This window comes from Peromyscus leucopus, chromosome 1 (assembly GCF_004664715.2).
Source record: "Peromyscus leucopus breed LL Stock chromosome 1, UCI_PerLeu_2.1, whole genome shotgun sequence".
NCBI classification, from domain to species: Eukaryota; Metazoa; Chordata; class Mammalia; order Rodentia; family Cricetidae; genus Peromyscus; species Peromyscus leucopus.
Window position 1 is genome coordinate 26502857 of NC_051063.1, and position 16504 is coordinate 26519360.

The 16504-nt window shown below is 45.6% G+C and overlaps 1 protein-coding gene across 1 annotated transcript; it reads left to right on the top strand.

Annotated features, from left to right (window-relative positions):
• Window positions 1-11244: 11244 nt before the first annotated feature.
• On the top strand, window positions 11245-16015 carry Prlhr (prolactin releasing hormone receptor). Its single transcript, XM_037205674.1, has one exon. It carries the CDS (start codon window positions 11428-11430, stop codon window positions 12538-12540), a length of 1113 nt encoding a protein of 370 aa, XP_037061569.1. The 5' UTR covers window positions 11245-11427; the 3' UTR covers window positions 12541-16015.
• Window positions 16016-16504: the final 489 nt, after the last annotated feature.

Below are 16504 nucleotides of genomic sequence, written 5' to 3' on the forward strand. Positions count from 1 at the left end.
AAGAAGATGGGCTGAGACTCTAGCTCAGTCAGTAGAGTGCTTACTCAGTATGCATGAAGTCCTGTGTTTGATCTCCAATACCACATATACTGCTGCTGCACACCTGTGATCCCAGCACTTAGGAGATAGAGGCCGGAGGATCAGAAGTTCAAGGTCATCCTTCAATACATATTGAGTTTGAGACCAACCTAGGCTACCTGAGACCCTGTTTCAAAATAAACTACTAAACAAATGAATGAATGAATGGGTAAAATAGAAGCAAGCTCTTGAGTATGGCCTGCTCAGGATTGTCAGACATTACAAACTAGCTTTGTGACTGTTTCCTAGGAAACTGTCGTTGCCTTGCACCCTGCGTGTTTTCTTTTTGTTAATAAAGATACTTGCATAAGAAATATCTCAGCAAACCCTGTAGCGGTGTTTATCCTTGTCGATTTGATGTAAAAAGAAAACTACCGAATTCATTGATTATGTTTATGAATTGTAGGATATAAAAGGAAAGTAGTTAGGAAAGGAACAGCAGTCACAAAACAATTATTCTAATCTTGCATGCAGAAGCCCCATGGGAAGTAGCACAGCTTCGCTGGTAGAAAGCACCTGTGGAGTACAAGTGAGCAATGGTTTTGATTAAATCTGTTGAGTCATAGAATCGAACAAAACAGTGCTTGCTAAACTATGAAGACTGCCAGAGATCACGCAGGCTGACTTTCCTCTCAGTGTCTGAAGCAAGAGAGTGGAAACCTTGATAGGGTAGATGCAGACTGAATGGTTTCTCTCTGGGTGAGTCCCAGGGCCTGGGTTGTTTCTTAAATATCAAGGAAGAGCAGGCCAGTGGAGAGAAAAATCTTAAGTACAACTGAACAGGATGCCCAAGTGGGCCGGGAGCTGGTAGGCTGGTATAGTCCTTGCTCTGAAAGCATGAGGACCTGAGGTAGAGCCCTAGAATTTTATGTAAAAATCCAGGTTTTGTAGGGGTATATTTGTAATTTCAGTTCTGGGAATCATTGACTAGCCAGCCTAGCCTATTTGGTGAAATCTGGTGTGGGTTATTTACCGGAGAAGACGTCTCAGGCATGGGTTTATGCCAATAAAAAATCTTTATTAGACAGCAGGAAACTACATTGGGTATTTGGGATCCCAATGTAGCACTGAGCCTTTCTCGTGATGAGCTTTTAAGCACAAAACACATGTTCTGCGTTGACATACTTTAGTTAACAAGAACAGTTAGTCAGAAGCAGAACTACAGAGGCCAAAAAGCAAGGTTAGTGCATTTAGAGACTTCCTTTGCTTTTGGTTTGGCAGGTGGTGCTGTCTACATGCTGAGTTTTACAGCCTAGATGGTACTTTGATCATGGAGTCAGTTGTTCTAAGGTCTCAGGGCCTGCGAAATTCTGGGGCCCAGTTACAAACTCTAGGCCAATGAGGTGCTGTCTGGAACAAAATGAAGCAACAATAATAAAACCTCAAACCCAAGGTGGATGCCACTTAAGGTATGACAACTGGCCTACACACAGACACACACACACACACACACACACACACACACACACACACGATGTCCAGGCATACCGGAGGGAAAGGTGGAATTGCAAACAAGAGCTATCATTTCATGTATCATGAAAACAACTAGAGCAACCCAGGAGCATCTCAGGACCATAGTGTCTGAGCCCTGGACCATCAGAGCTGGTAGAGGTATCAAGGACACATGTAAGATTCACTGGCCAATCACCTAGAAGACCATTCCAGAGATGTAACCATTATAACTATGAACCAGGTACGACAAGGTCTTCTCATACTAGAAATGGCACCAGAATGAACTTATTTGTCTGAGTAATTATGCATGGGTAGGCAAAATGAGATGTGACTCATGGTAAGATCAAGCAGAGATTCCCAAGTTGGGGGAGGGGGCTCATCCTGGGTGACCTGAGTGGGCACAGTTACCATGGAGATCCACATCTGTCTGTCCTCAAACTTTCTGTATCTCTCCTCTCCATAGTTTGCTTCCACAAGGATTTAGCTGGAGATCCCTGGCTGGGCCTAAATGATCCAGGGGTCCAGTGAACTACATTTTGGCCCGAGATACTGAATTAGCCATGGATCTGGGGGGTTACATGAAGCCTCAGTTGTACATGTCTATCCTCTGAGGCACACTGCCATCATCTTCATAACTTTAGCAGTGCCTGTTTAAAAAAGATCATCATAGCTGGGCTTGTTGCTGACATTCTCTCACAGAAAAATGGACAAAGAGAGTTGTGGGACTCTCACCTGAGTAAACAGCCATTCCTTCCATCCAGTTGTATAAAATTTAGTTTTAATTTTACATGGCCTGGGGGCTCAAGGAGGGGATAGAGTATATAAGCTGAGGGAAGAGTAGGGTAAGGGGAAGAGCTAGTATCCATGCTGGATTCAGACCTCCCAGTGTGGCTGCTTTACACTCACCTAAAGAAAAGAGGTCAGTAACTTCTCACCCACACCCTGTAAGTAATTCTAATAAATGCCTTGTTTCTCCAGGGTGAGTTTTAGTGGATGTGAACTTCAGTTTGTCATTAGGACCTTGTGAAGAGGGGCATAGGTGGTGTTTAATCTCCTGAAGGAGAAAATTCTCCCAACACTCTCCCATGGGCATTTGAACGTTAAAGGAGATTAAAATAGAGGTCCCTCTACAGATCCCCAAACCAAGTGGCAAGCAGTACACATATAACATGTGCAGTGTACCCAGGTCCCGATGGGAGAAATGACATTCATCCTTGGAGATTTCACCCTTTTCAGGAGCCTCATGAGGCCCTGATTGGCTCTGTGCTAGGTACAAAAATGGCAAATTTTGGTGCCTGTGGAAGCTCTGTGAAAATGTAGGTACTCAACAGATGAAAAGAGAAGATACAGGGAAGAATGTGGGGTTCAGCATCCCCAGATAATGCTGCCTAGTTGTTCCCCCACTTTTCCCAACCATTAAAGACACTAAAGGCACATAGAATGTGCTCCTGTGATTCCCTGAACAGAATGAAGGTCATGTGATGCTAGCAAGGGCGTTTTGGAACCTTTGCTAGTTATTCTTATCATTGCTCTGACAAAATTCTTGACAAAACAAGGAAGGAGGGGCTTATTTCTGCTCATACTCTGAGAGTCTAGTTCATCACGGCGGCAAAGATAGAAGCCTTCCCCCCCACCCCCCACCTGCACACATTCAGGAGCTCACACATGGTTAATTTTAGTTTTCAACTGGGCCCTTATGTGTACCCAGCCATCAGCAGTAGGAACAGCATGTTTCTACCTTGGTTTATTAGGAGTAGACAATACATATGGACCCCCAATTATGTAAATAAACATGGAGATCAAAACAAAACACTTGAAGGCCATTTAGATTGCATTCTTCTCCAACAGCACGGGCTTGCCAATTTGCTTTCCCATTTCATTCCAACCCTCCTGTATCAGCAGTCAGAAATGGCTTTTATGGATGGTAAAACCCATCTGGTATCTACATTATGTCATTTGGTTGTGAAGAGTGATTTGTAGACACATTCAGATGGAGACCTTGACCTAGAGAAGACCCCATTTAGCTTTCCATTAATATATCTCCCCCCAGAACAGTTATGAGCCCAACAAACATTTCACTAAGCCTGCCTCACTTCATTATCTAGACACAGTCAACTTCATTCAGGTGTTACATCTGGGGTAAAAAGACTCTTCCTATTTGTTTCTTTTATTTTCTTCCTTTTTTTCCTTTTTTGTTTTTGTAACTTCATCAGACATGTGTACACACAGACACATACACATGTTCATGTGCACTTGCCCACCATTCTGGGACAGCAATGTGGCAGGTTGACTGTCCTGGGGAATGCATCTTCCCAGTGCTTTGTCTTGTTAAGGGGGTCTTTGTCACTAGGGAAACAGCCTGGCTTTCATACTTAAAGAGATTATGAAGCAATATCTCAAGAAAGAGAAAATAACCAGAAACTATTGGGTTTTGTTGTTTTGTTTTGCTGATGTAGGCCATGGAATGTCTTCAACAGAGTCAGTTCTGAGGCTTGTTACAAATTCGAATGACTGGGACACAAGAGGGACTCAGTTAGCTACCAAAGGTGCAGCCTGGAAAACTGACTGATGACAAGCGGAGTGGGTTATTCTGACTTGCTCAGGTGTGAGAATAAACTACTGCAGCCTGGCAGGAAATGGAGAGTCCATGGGGTCCTGGATGCTGGCCAGAGCTGGAGAACACAAGCCACCAACAACTGCCAACCCCAGCCAGCCTTCCCACTTGCAGAGTTCAGAAGTGACTCTAGTTCCTTTCCCCACAACCAAACACTGTGCAGTAGAAAGAAGGGCAACACTCAATGCTTTTTGTCTACCCCAACTTTTCCCTTTCAAATGATTTTAATGACATACCAGGAAACAAACATATTCTTTTGTTTAATTAAACACAGGTAAGGGGCCAGCGAGATGGCTCAGTGGCTAAAAATACTTACCTAATCCTCAGTTCTATCCCTGGAACCACAAAAAGAAAGGAGAGAATGACTTTTATGAGTTCTTCTCTAACCTCTACACATGCACCATGGTGTCACACACACACACACACACACACACACACACACACACACACACACACACCTCTCAATGAATAGATATATAAATGTGCTTTTTTAAAGCCTGAAGTCCCCTTCACTTTCATTTTCAGCCCCAATTGATCACTGTGATGTAACTGTTTCCTCCGAGTTGAGCATGACCGTGGTTATCTTGAAGCACAGCAGCTGAGATGACCAACAAGAGTTTCTCATGAGATCCGGCCTATCATGATTTCCTTGTGGAGGAGGAAGGTGGCTCATAGAGCCTCACTGGGCCTTTCCCTTCCATGAGATTGAACTCATCACTGTAGAGGAGGTAAGTGACTGACTGGAGGTCCCTCCTGGTGGTGCCTGAGCTCCATATGTAGCCTTCATAAACTTACTGGTTTGTTGATCCTTTCTTCCTCTTCCCTTTCTCCAGATGTCCCCCTTGAAATAACAGTCCCTCAGATATTATACTTTTGCAGGATGTATACATTTCTATATGTATAAGTGAACTGTATTAATTATTTTTCTGTTGCTGTGATAAAACACCATGACCAAAAGCAACTTATGAAAGAAGGAGTTTAATTTGGCTTGTGGTCCTAGATAGAGTACATAATAGTGGGGAAGCATTGCAGCCATGGAGCAGGAAACATAGCCATGGAGGTGGGAGAAGGAAGCTGAGAACTCATATCTTGAACCACTAGCATGAAGCAGAGCAAACTGGAGTGGCATGAAGCTTTTAATCTCAAAGCCCACCCCCAGTGATGCACTTCCTCCAGTGAGGCCATACCTACTACCCGCTCCCCGCTCCTCCAGCACCACCAACTGGGAGCCACATATTAAAGTATGTGAGCCTGTAGGGGACATTCTCATTCAATCCACTCCATGAACCTAAAGAGCAGGTGTAGTGCTGGTGGATACTTGGTGGCTAGGGGCATTTTGCTATGACGTGCTCATTAACATGGACAGGTCCAGATGCCTTCTTAGGGAGGACTGTTGCCAAGACAGTCAGCAAGGAAAAATAGGGCTATGATGGCTAGTATTGATTATCAAATTGATAAGTTTCTGGGTATGTCTGTGAGGGAGTTTCTAGATGGAGTTAATTGAGGTGGGAAGAACCACTCTAAGCATAGGTACCACAATTCCATGGCTTGGGGTGCCCTGCCTGCGGACTGGATCTTCAGGGATAGTGTGAAGTCCAGCAGCATAGAAGGCTGCTTGTAACTGGAGAATACAGATAGGCCATAGTTAATTGGAAAACACTTTAGAGCTCCCAGCAATTCAGCTTGCCCAGACTGTTGTAGATTATTACTATTACTATTATTATTATTATTATTATTATTATTATTATTGGTTTTTTGAGACAGGGTTTCTCTGTGTAGTTTTGGTGCCTGTCCTGGATCTCGCTCTGTAGACCAGACTGGCCTTGAACTCACAGAGATCCACCTGGCTCTGCCTCCTGAGTGCTGGGATTAAAGGCATGCGCCACCACCACCTGGTGTAGAATATTATTTTAAGATGTGTTACATTTGTTTATCCTGTGGAACATTTGTTTTAATGATGCAAAGTTTTTGCTGCATTTGTTTAACTCTGTGAAGCTGTGTTACTTTGCCTGTCTAAAATACCTGATTGGTCTAATAAAGGGCTGAATGGCCAATAGCAAGACAGGAGAAAGGATAAGTGGGGCTGGCAGGCAGAAAGAATAAATAGAAGGAGAAATCTGGGAGGAGAAGAGGAAGAAAGAACAAGAAAACAAGGAGAGGAGAAAAGGGGCTAGCCACCCAGCCAGCCATGGAGTAAGAGTGAAAGTAAGATTACAGAAGTAAGAAAAGAAAAAGCCCGGAGGCAAAAGGTAGACAGGGATAATTTAAGAAAAACTGGCAGGAAACAAACAAAGCTAAGGCCAGGCATTTATAATTAAGAATAAGCCTCCATATGTGATTTATTTGGGAGCTGAGTGGTGGACCCCTCAAAGAGTAAAAACAACCAACAACACAGGCTGCACTCCAAAACTGGGTAATCACATCAATCAACAGTCCAATATCTCCCACCACCGCCATCAGCATTACTTGTCAGCTCCTGAGGAGACTATAGAAGACATGCATTTCAAAACTGAATGAAATGGTCAGGAAAGAAAATGGGGCGGTGCCATCTAACAGCTCAGCATGTTGTTCTGCTTAGGGCGGGCAAGGCAATGGGAGATGGTTGGAAGAACATCTCCAGGAAGAAAGACATTGACCAAGTGGTGAAAGCAGGAAACACAGCTTCTTGATGCAAAGCACTGGCTGAAGAACATTTCAGTGGTTCTGAAGGCACAAAGAGCACCCCCCTCTCATTTATTTCATGCCATATGAGCATGTAAGCTGCTCATGAGAATTCATTATGGGCCCATGTGTGTTACTTACCACATATAAACATGGGAAGATTGACATACCTATGCAAGATATATAAGGCTGATGCAGCTGGGTAAAGAGCTCATGCATGCTTTAAAATATGTTGTACATTTAAATAAATATGATCTATGACAGAGAACACAGCTCTAACATACGAAAGCTAGTGACTTCCCAGTGATAATTAACCTCTCCATTGCAATGCACGTGATGGTGGCATTTATCACAGTTCATATATCCCAGCAATTTTTGTAGACTTCTCTCTCACTCACCAGACTGCAGAATTTTAGATGATAATGTCTATAAAAGTTATTTTGCTTCTGATTATTTTACAACATCTGGCCTTGGGCTTTGTGTGCCTGGGAAATAATGATTACATGAAGCAGACTGAAAACCAGCAAATTCTTGTCAGCACAAAGTCAATGTCATACTAAGAGCCCATATTATACATTGAAGGTATACTTGATTTGAGTGTTTTCTACTCTGGGGCTGTGCTAGGGATGGTCATCCCTGTCCCTTGAGATTGCCTAGATAGAGTCTACCCAGACTACAGCCCAAGTAGTGACTCATGAGAACAAGAAATGGCTGCTTTTGCCTGTTCTCTGAACTCGACGTCAACGTGGGGGTGGATGGGGACTTTCTTAGATTAAGTTTTCTTTCTGGAAAAGCTGGCACCACTCATTCCTTCAGAGTTCAGGACATAGTCAAGAACTTAAGAGTTTGCCTAAGCAGTCAAAAGTCTGGGATTCAATACAGACTACAGCTTGACACGAGGCAGCCTTAGAAGACACTTCAGAGTTCTCTCTGGGTGAGAGAACAGCAGGCCCTTTGAGTCTAGCTTTTGACTTGATAGGACAAGAAAAATCTAGACAGAAGAGAGAAGTTATAGTTAGCCCCATTCAGAGCCATCTAAATTGAACACATGGACTTTTTATGAGTTTTTACAGTTCCTACACTGCCCACCACAGGCTGTTATCTGGCCAAGTCAGTTAGCTCTTCTCTGTTGCAGAGCCTTCTAGGGCCAGTAAGGGGTTTAACCAATGAGCCAAGGGAATACCTTAGAACACACAAAGGACAGGCCTGGCACTCTTATCTAGGAGAGCTATCTGCCCTGTGACTGCCTGCCTTAGACAAGATTTAGATAGTGCTTTCTTTCTGTAATATTTCCTGTGTATTTGGGACAACTACAGCACATAAGCACACACTTAGCTGCACAGCATGAGGGCCTGAGTTTGGATCTACAGCACCCGTGTAAAAAACAAGGCATGGTGGCACATGTTTATAACCCCAGCTCTGGGAGTAGGAAAAGCAGAGACAAATGAATCTTGAGTGCTCACTGGTCAACCCATCTAGGTGAAGTGGAGAGCCCAAAGTTCAATAAGAGACCTTGTCTCAAAAAGTTAAGATGGAGAGTGATAGAGGGTGACATCCTATTCTAACCTCTGGACTCCACACACATATGTGAGCGCGCGCACGCGCGTGCGCGCGCGCACGCGCGCGCGCACACACACACACACACACACACACACACACACACATCCAAATACCTTGAACCAAGTTTTCTGAACCCTTATTCTCATCTTGGTTTCTGTTGTCTTTGTCTTCTATTTTCTTGCATCATGCCATCGGCTGTCATTGTGTAGGGCAGCCTTTCATTACTGTAGTGGAGTGCCTGAGATAACCAAGTTATAAAGAGTAAAGGTTTATTTTGACTCATGGTTTCAGTCCATGATTACTTGGCTGTGTTGTTTGGGGACAAATGGCAAGGCAGTTCACCACAGCAGGTAATGTATGTTGGAACAAGCTGTCCATCCCATTGTTTCCAGGAAGCTGAGAGGCTGGGGGAGGAAGAGACTAGGTTTCCATAATCCTCTTTGACAAGCACATCCCAAGTGACCCAGCTTTCTCCTACTAAACCTCACCTCCCCATTGCTCCATAGGCTGGAGACCCACCTTTTAATGCACAGGCCTTTGGGGGACACTAATTCAAACCATAACAATCATTATTAGCAAATATTCCCTGAAGTTCGTATGGCCAAGAGTCTGTCTTCTTCATGAGATAGAAGGGGTGCTTAGGGCGAAGCATAAATATCTGTTGAACTTCATGATGATGATGAGGTTGCATTTACAACTGGGTTTTCTGGAGCTTTCCTCAATGAAACAGTTTTCTATAGCTCTTTCTATAGCTCCATTTGAATCTGCTGTATTTTCAGTCTGGGCATGTTCACCTGTTATTCACTCATGGCCAGTAAAATACAGCAGTTGGTTGGGGGCTGAGAAGGTGGCTTGGTTGCTACCTCCTCATGAGCATGAGGACCTATGTTCAATCCTTAGTACTCCTTTAAAAAGTCTAGCATGGTGGTGTACACTTGTATTCTCAGTGCTGAGGAGATGGAGACAGTCAGGTCCTTTGAGTATCATTGATCAGTGAGCCTAAGCTATTCAGTGACCCCTAGATCCCTGGGAGAGTACTGATATCAAAACAACAAAATAACACCAGCTTTTGAAGAATGATACCAGAGCTACACACACACACACACACACACACACACACACACACACACACACACTCGAACAGGTTTTCCATGGAATAAAGCAGATCTGGATAGAAATTCCATCCCTGCTGCTTATTGGCTTTGCCAGTATTGGCAGTTACCTACAACCTTTACCAGATTTTTTTTGGCAAGAGGTAAATTTTCTTCTCTGGAAAGCCCCCAGTACACATGTGAACCATTAGTGCTGAGAGTTTCATATTGGTTTCTGCTGCATGGATTATGGCTCAGGGAGCGTAGGCACAGGTGGAAACAGGAACATAAACAGGTAGCTTTTGTGTTATAGCTGGCGTTTCTTCTTGTGTGAGTGACTCACTGGAATTTCAAGGATGGAATAATCTGGGATATCTGAAGCCCCAGAGGCCAAAGCTGGGCTTACCAGAGAGGACACCAGACCATGGAACTCAGTCTCTTCCTGAAGCCCTGGCATACAATAACTCTGGACAATGTGGTTACAACGCCCCTTTCCTGACAGACCTGTCACCGTGCAGCTTAATTTATTTCAGTGACAACCTAATGCTACTAAAGATTTTTATGAAACTTAAGCTTTTCAAATGTCATTTTTGTTATTCTAGCTAAGCCGAGAGAGGGAGGCCTGAGGGTTTTTATTTAAGGAGGAAAAGGAAAGACAGCAGGTCAGGAACTCAGTAATTCTCTGCTAGGACAGCTGGTGCCTTGCAGTTGCTGTAGCTGAGAAAGAAGCGAACAAGAAGTGGCGGGATTCAGATCTTGGGGTGAATCTGTGAACTACAAACTGGCCTGATGGCTGCGTTTTCTGTGCTAGGGTGATAAAGATGGCGTGGTCCCTGGTGGTGCTGATCCACACTGGAGCCAAAATCGTCAACCCTTCAACCTCCACCCTGCACTTCTCTGAGCCGGCAGCCCAGGGAGCAAGCCTCAGACCCACAGAGCTGCAGTAATTTCGACTGTCGCGCGCGCGCAGTACCCACTCACTACTCTGCATGTCCCCGGGGAGCTGCCCGTGGTGCTGAATTTTCCCCTTTGTCTGAGGGGACCTGGGGCCACAGCGCGTTCAAAAGGCTCAAACAGTCCGCTGCAGGGCCACAGCCCTAAGATCCCTGACCAGTGCCAGGCTCAGCGTAGCAAAGCCATACTAGATTCCCTATCCCACTCTAGCGACTCTGTCAAATGCAGTTGGAGGTCTGCAGGATCTGGAGCTGGCCTGTCCGGTCTTCCTGTTACTCCCTAGTGAATCTAGATTTCTCTATCCTCCACATTCTCTCCGGCCCTTTGCCTCTTGAAACTGCATCTGGTGGTCCCCACAACTTGGCTCTTCCCACACCTCCTCTGCCCTCCCTTGGGACACGCCCCTCTGGAACAGCTTCTCGGGGACACTGCACACTTCCGCAGTGGAGATCACCCCTGGAGCTCGGGGCCCAGGTTCCTGGCCCCGCCCCCTTTCTGGCTCCATCCTTACTACACACGCTGCCCCCTTTCTCTAAGCACAGAGTTGGACAGCATGCTCCACCCCCATCTTCCATAGAAGGGAGAGCTGGAGTGGGGGGAGAGGTGGAGAGGAGGAGCTCCCAGACCCTTCAAAAGCTGCTGGCCCACTAGGAACTCCTGGATTCGCTAGTCGAAGAGAGCAACCTGAGTGAGTGGCCATCTGGGCTGAGAACCCCGAGGGATAGCAGGCAGTCTGCGCCTGCCTCTGAGAGCCCTTTCCCGCCAGCCAAGCCTCCTAGCAGGTAGGACCAGCTCTCAGGTTTGCCTTCCTGGACCGCGAGAGCTATCCACGAATAGGAGCTGTTTAAAGCTCCTGTGCTAGGTTTATTTTATAGAGCCGGAAGGACAGCATTTATTGCGTTTGATATTCTGGGACTAGTTATGCCAAAGAGAGGAGTTGGGTGATGGGGGGAGGGTATATGAGGGGTGAATGAAAGATGGAAAGTGACAACTTTGATTACCTTTGGACAGGTGGCCATGACCTCACTGCCCCCTGGAACCTCTGGGGACCCTGATTTGTTTTCTGGGCTGTCCCCGGCCGGTTCCACTCCAGCCAACCAGAGCGCAGAGACCTCTGAGGGCAACGGGTCCGCCATGGTTCCCCGCGCTGCAGCAGTCACGCCCTTCCAGAGCCTGCAGTTGGTGCACCAGCTGAAGGGGCTGATCGTGATGCTGTACAGCATTGTGGTGGTCGTGGGGCTGGTGGGCAATTGCCTGCTTGTGCTGGTGATCGCGCGCGTGCGCAAGCTGCACAACGTGACCAACTTCCTCATCGGCAACCTGGCTTTGTCCGACGTGCTCATGTGCGCCGCCTGTGTGCCGCTCACGCTGGCCTATGCCTTTGAGCCTCGCGGCTGGGTGTTCGGTGGAGGCCTGTGCCACCTGGTTTTCTTCCTGCAGCCGGTCACTGTCTACGTATCGGTGTTCACACTCACCACAATTGCCTTGGACCGCTACGTCGTTTTGGTGCACCCGCTACGTCGGCGCATCTCACTGAGGCTCAGCGCCTACGCGGTGCTGGGCATCTGGGCGCTATCCGCGGTGCTGGCGCTGCCGGCTGCGGTGCACACCTACCATGTAGAGCTTAAGCCCCACGACGTACGCCTCTGCGAGGAGTTCTGGGGCTCGCAGGAGCGACAGCGGCAGCTCTATGCCTGGGGGCTGCTGTTGGGCACCTATTTGCTCCCCCTGCTGGCCATTCTCCTGTCCTACGTCCGAGTGTCGGTGAAGCTGCGGAACCGTGTGGTTCCTGGAAGCGTGACCCAGAGCCAAGCGGACTGGGACCGAGCGCGTCGCCGCCGCACCTTCTGCCTGCTGGTGGTGGTGGTGGTGGTGTTCGCCGTCTGCTGGCTACCGCTGCACATCTTCAACCTGCTTCGGGACCTGGACCCGCATGCCATCGACCCCTATGCTTTCGGGCTGGTGCAGCTTCTCTGTCACTGGCTCGCCATGAGCTCCGCCTGCTACAACCCTTTCATCTATGCCTGGCTGCACGACAGCTTCCGAGAGGAGCTGCGCAAAATGCTGCTCTCCTGGCCTCGAAAGATTGTGCCCCATGGTCAGAGCATGACGGTCAGCGTGGTCATCTGATGTCACCCTGCCAGACCTGAGCTGGGGAGCTTCATTTCATGTCCCTTAGTCCCACATGAGACCTAATTCCCAGCACCAGAGTTAAGCCAACACAGTGAGAAATTCCCACCCAGTCCTCTTGTTTAGCTGTCTGTCTGGGTTTTGTGTTTCTGTAAAATGTTAGGTGGGCTTTGGGGTAGAAGAGCTTGGGGAGAGAGAAGCAGATTGATCAGTTCTTCCTCTGACCCCTGAAAGCAAAACACAGCTCTTTCTCTGGGTCCAGAAAAATAATTCAGAAGCAAGTTTTTCTTTTTTTCCTTCACACTTACACTGTGGGTGAGATTTAAATGTAGTGCTGGGGTTAGTGAAGATTTTCAGCTTATCTTTTTAAAAGACCCCAGCTGAGATATAATGACTCATTGTTTTATGAGCCTGAGCCTTGGAGTCTCTATTATTTCAGATAAATATGTATCCCAAATCAATATCTAGGATTTCAACATTTCCTGAATAAGACCTTTACGCTCCAAAAAGATTTTCATTTTAAAACCATTTGAATTTATAGTACAAATCCAGTTTCAAGTACTTTTCAGGAGGTGTTGCTTTTGTCTCCTTCTAACTCCTCAGCTACTATTGAAAGGATGAAGTAAGCAGGTCAGCTGGTAGAGAGCTTGCCTATCCCCGAGTTCAGCTGCTGCAAAACAGGGTATGACAGTGTATGCCTGCCTGCAAGCCCAGAACTCAGGAGATGGAGGAAGATGGGTCAGGAGTTCATGGTTATCCTGGACTACATAGTGAATTTGAAGCCAGCCTGGGTTACATGAGAGGAATTAGTCACTGAAGAGATAGGCAAAAGTGGAAAGATGTGATTCCCCTAAGGACATGTGTACCTGTCCATGAGGATAGACTGTGTGTGTGTGTGTGTGTGTGTGTGTGTGTGTGTGTGTGTGTGTGTGTGTAGTGTTTACCACAAGACAGAAGCTCAAATGTTTGGCTTTGTGAATGTTCAGTGTAAGCTGTGTGGCACAGCATTCTCCTGCAGCCTCTAATTGCTGAATTTCAACAGATCAACAGCTGCCGTCTGACTGCTCAGCACCTGCTCCCTGGAGACTCTTGCAACATATCAGCCCAGAAGCCAAGGGCTGGAAAAAGATTACTTAAGGAAATCACAGAAAAATAAACTTCTACCCACAAGATGCGTAGTTCAAATGCTGATCCCTTTTAGGGTTGTGGGAACAGATGAAAATTGTTGGGCATGAACCTGGGCTGGTGATCAGCGCATTAACCTCCCAAGAGTTCTGTTAAAGAGGAATGTGTCTGGGACAAGGGCCTCAATAACGATGCTGAAATGGTCACAGGGGGCGAGAGAAGGAGCTTTTGGAAAGGATACGTAGATTCCTGCTATTAACCCAGGCCCTATGAAATGTATGGTAGGAATTAGCGTCTGTAGGAAATCTGCGAGGTTCTAGTGCTTCCCCAGCAAGGTTTCCTCTTCTCTTCTATTACTTTTGGAAAGAGACTAGCTCATTTATCAGAGTGCTGCACAAGAGGAGGTGTGCTATTAAAATGACAAGGGTTAAATGACTAGGCTCACACCTACAGCAAGAATATTTGCTACTGGGCTAGGCAGTTCTAGAAGTCTTCAGTAGCTCCTGGGTTACATTCCATAGAGTGGGCAAATGATGTTAGGAGCAAAGTTGAAGCAGGTTAAGATGGGAGATGGTAAGTACCTCTGGCAGTAACACCTAACTAACTTTGAGCTTCATCTAGAGACTAGAGCTTGGAGAACCTATATGATACAGCTCACCTCCACACGTAATATTACAAACAACGATTGTATTTGTTAGGCATTCCAGAGATGGGCTTTTGTGCTTCCTGTTGAGGCTCAAAGCCAGAGCATGCTTTTGATGGGCACTTATGGAGAGAACAGGAAATGGGGGGAGAAGTGGGATTAGCTAGGGAGAGGTGTAGTTGATTCTGTTCATTTTGTTGACATTGCTGGTTTTCAGCCATGGCTGCTCTTAGAATCTCCCAGGGATTTTAGAAATCCAGACCAAACTAAACAAAATACACTGATGCTTAATTCCTGTCAACACCCCTCTCCCCGAAATCTGATTGACTCAAGATGGGGCCTGAGAGTCTGCATTTTTCAAAAACACTTCTGGAGGCTTTAATGTGCAGCCTAAGCACAGTACCTTAAGGATGGCCATTTTCCAGTGCTGCTCAGAAATGCTTTTGTGAGTCTTCATTTGTACCTACTGAAACTGTTAAGAATCTGGACTTGAATTTGACAGTGAGTTACACACCACAGTTGAGGAATATTCTGTCAGTCTTCAACAATGCCTCATCTGTCCATTTTAGAGGACAATCCTCATGATTAGAATATTTGGGCATTCATTCAGCAGTTTCTTCAATCAGTTTCTATGTAGTTGAACTGCATTATAAAGTTACCCATCATGAACTATTCTAAGACTTCGTTGTCAAGGTGATAAAAAAATTAAAATGTTCCCTGATTAGTTTAAGGCCACACCAACTGTGGGAAGAAATATTGCCACCAGTTTGTCATGCAGTGACTTAAGTTAAAAATTTAAACATTTATATAGGTTTTCTGGGGAACCTAAAGAGGGTGGTGAATTAGGCTGTGCTTATAAGTATCTGCAAATTGTGAAATTGGCAGCTGAACAACAACAAATTAATTGTTACCCGATGTGACATCTATTTAGAAGTAGTTTGCCAAACTGACTTGCAAAAACATCTCTCAGAGATGGCTTTCAGGGAAATCTGCATAGGCTTATGTGTAGAAATTGAATTTCATAACTCGTTTTTGGTTAGTATCAAGTGCCTAAGACGAGTAAGCAGGTCTGCTCCTGCAGGAAGTGAGTCAAGAACAAAGCTGGGAACTGAGCCAGTTTGGAACTCGGCAGCAGCCTTCCTTCCCAGTCCGTTTTGCAAGCATTGTCAGCAGGCCTCACTTCTGGCATGCGATCAATAGATTTATCTCACCAAATTGACAGAGGAGTATTTCAATATGTGTTGGCAATAGGGACCCAGGAGCAGCAGCCATAGGAGACAGAGAAGTAACAATATTCCAATTGATGTAACCTTTTCGAGCTTCTGCCCTGATGGATGTTCAGGCTGCTCTTTTTATCAGGGCAGCTCATTTTCAGGTTTATTTTCTCTGTGAACTAATCAACCACCTTTGGTTTGTATTCCTGAACGTCCAGCAGTGTTTTAGATGCAAGGCCAGGAACTGACCTCAAGGGCACCCGGGTAAGAGCATAACTTGATGGGGAGTGGACATAGTGTCCATCCCTCACAGAGAAAGGTGAGGAGTGCCTGTGTTCCCCAAGGCATGTCTGTAATGGGTTTCTGACCACACATTGATTTCTTTACTATATGTGTAAGATGTCTTTGTAGCTGAGTCAGTGTGGAAGTTTCTCAGGCTGGGGCTTGTAGTGTGTTTGACATAATAAATATTACCTTGGTTGCACAGTCTCCAGCTGTGGGGTTAATGCATCTATCCAGAGTCACTCCTAGAAAAAAACTTAGTGCCCAACCTAGATTTCATCACCTTCACTAATTCCAGAGATGAACTGTTCATGCTGGCTTTTCTGTGACCCTCTGTCCCCAATTTGCATGATGCTAGCATTTTAGCCTATGGTATTAAGGTCTTCCCAAGGGCAAGAGCCTAAATCCACAAGTCCATCAAATAAAAGTAAAATGGAGTATTTCATGCTGAGTTTCTATGCTGTCATGAATGTAGCTAAATATCTAATGGTCAGCATTTTATCAACTTTTCCCACATATAGCTTGGAAAACTCTAAAACCATACAATACATGGGCAAATAAATAAGATGCAGAACATTTTAAAACATTAATGACAGAGTCATAAGCTATTTTTTGCTGAATATAGATTATCATTTTAAAATGGATTTATGGATGGCTAGTTGTTGCACAAATCCTAGAAGGTCTTACAATAAAAAACCCA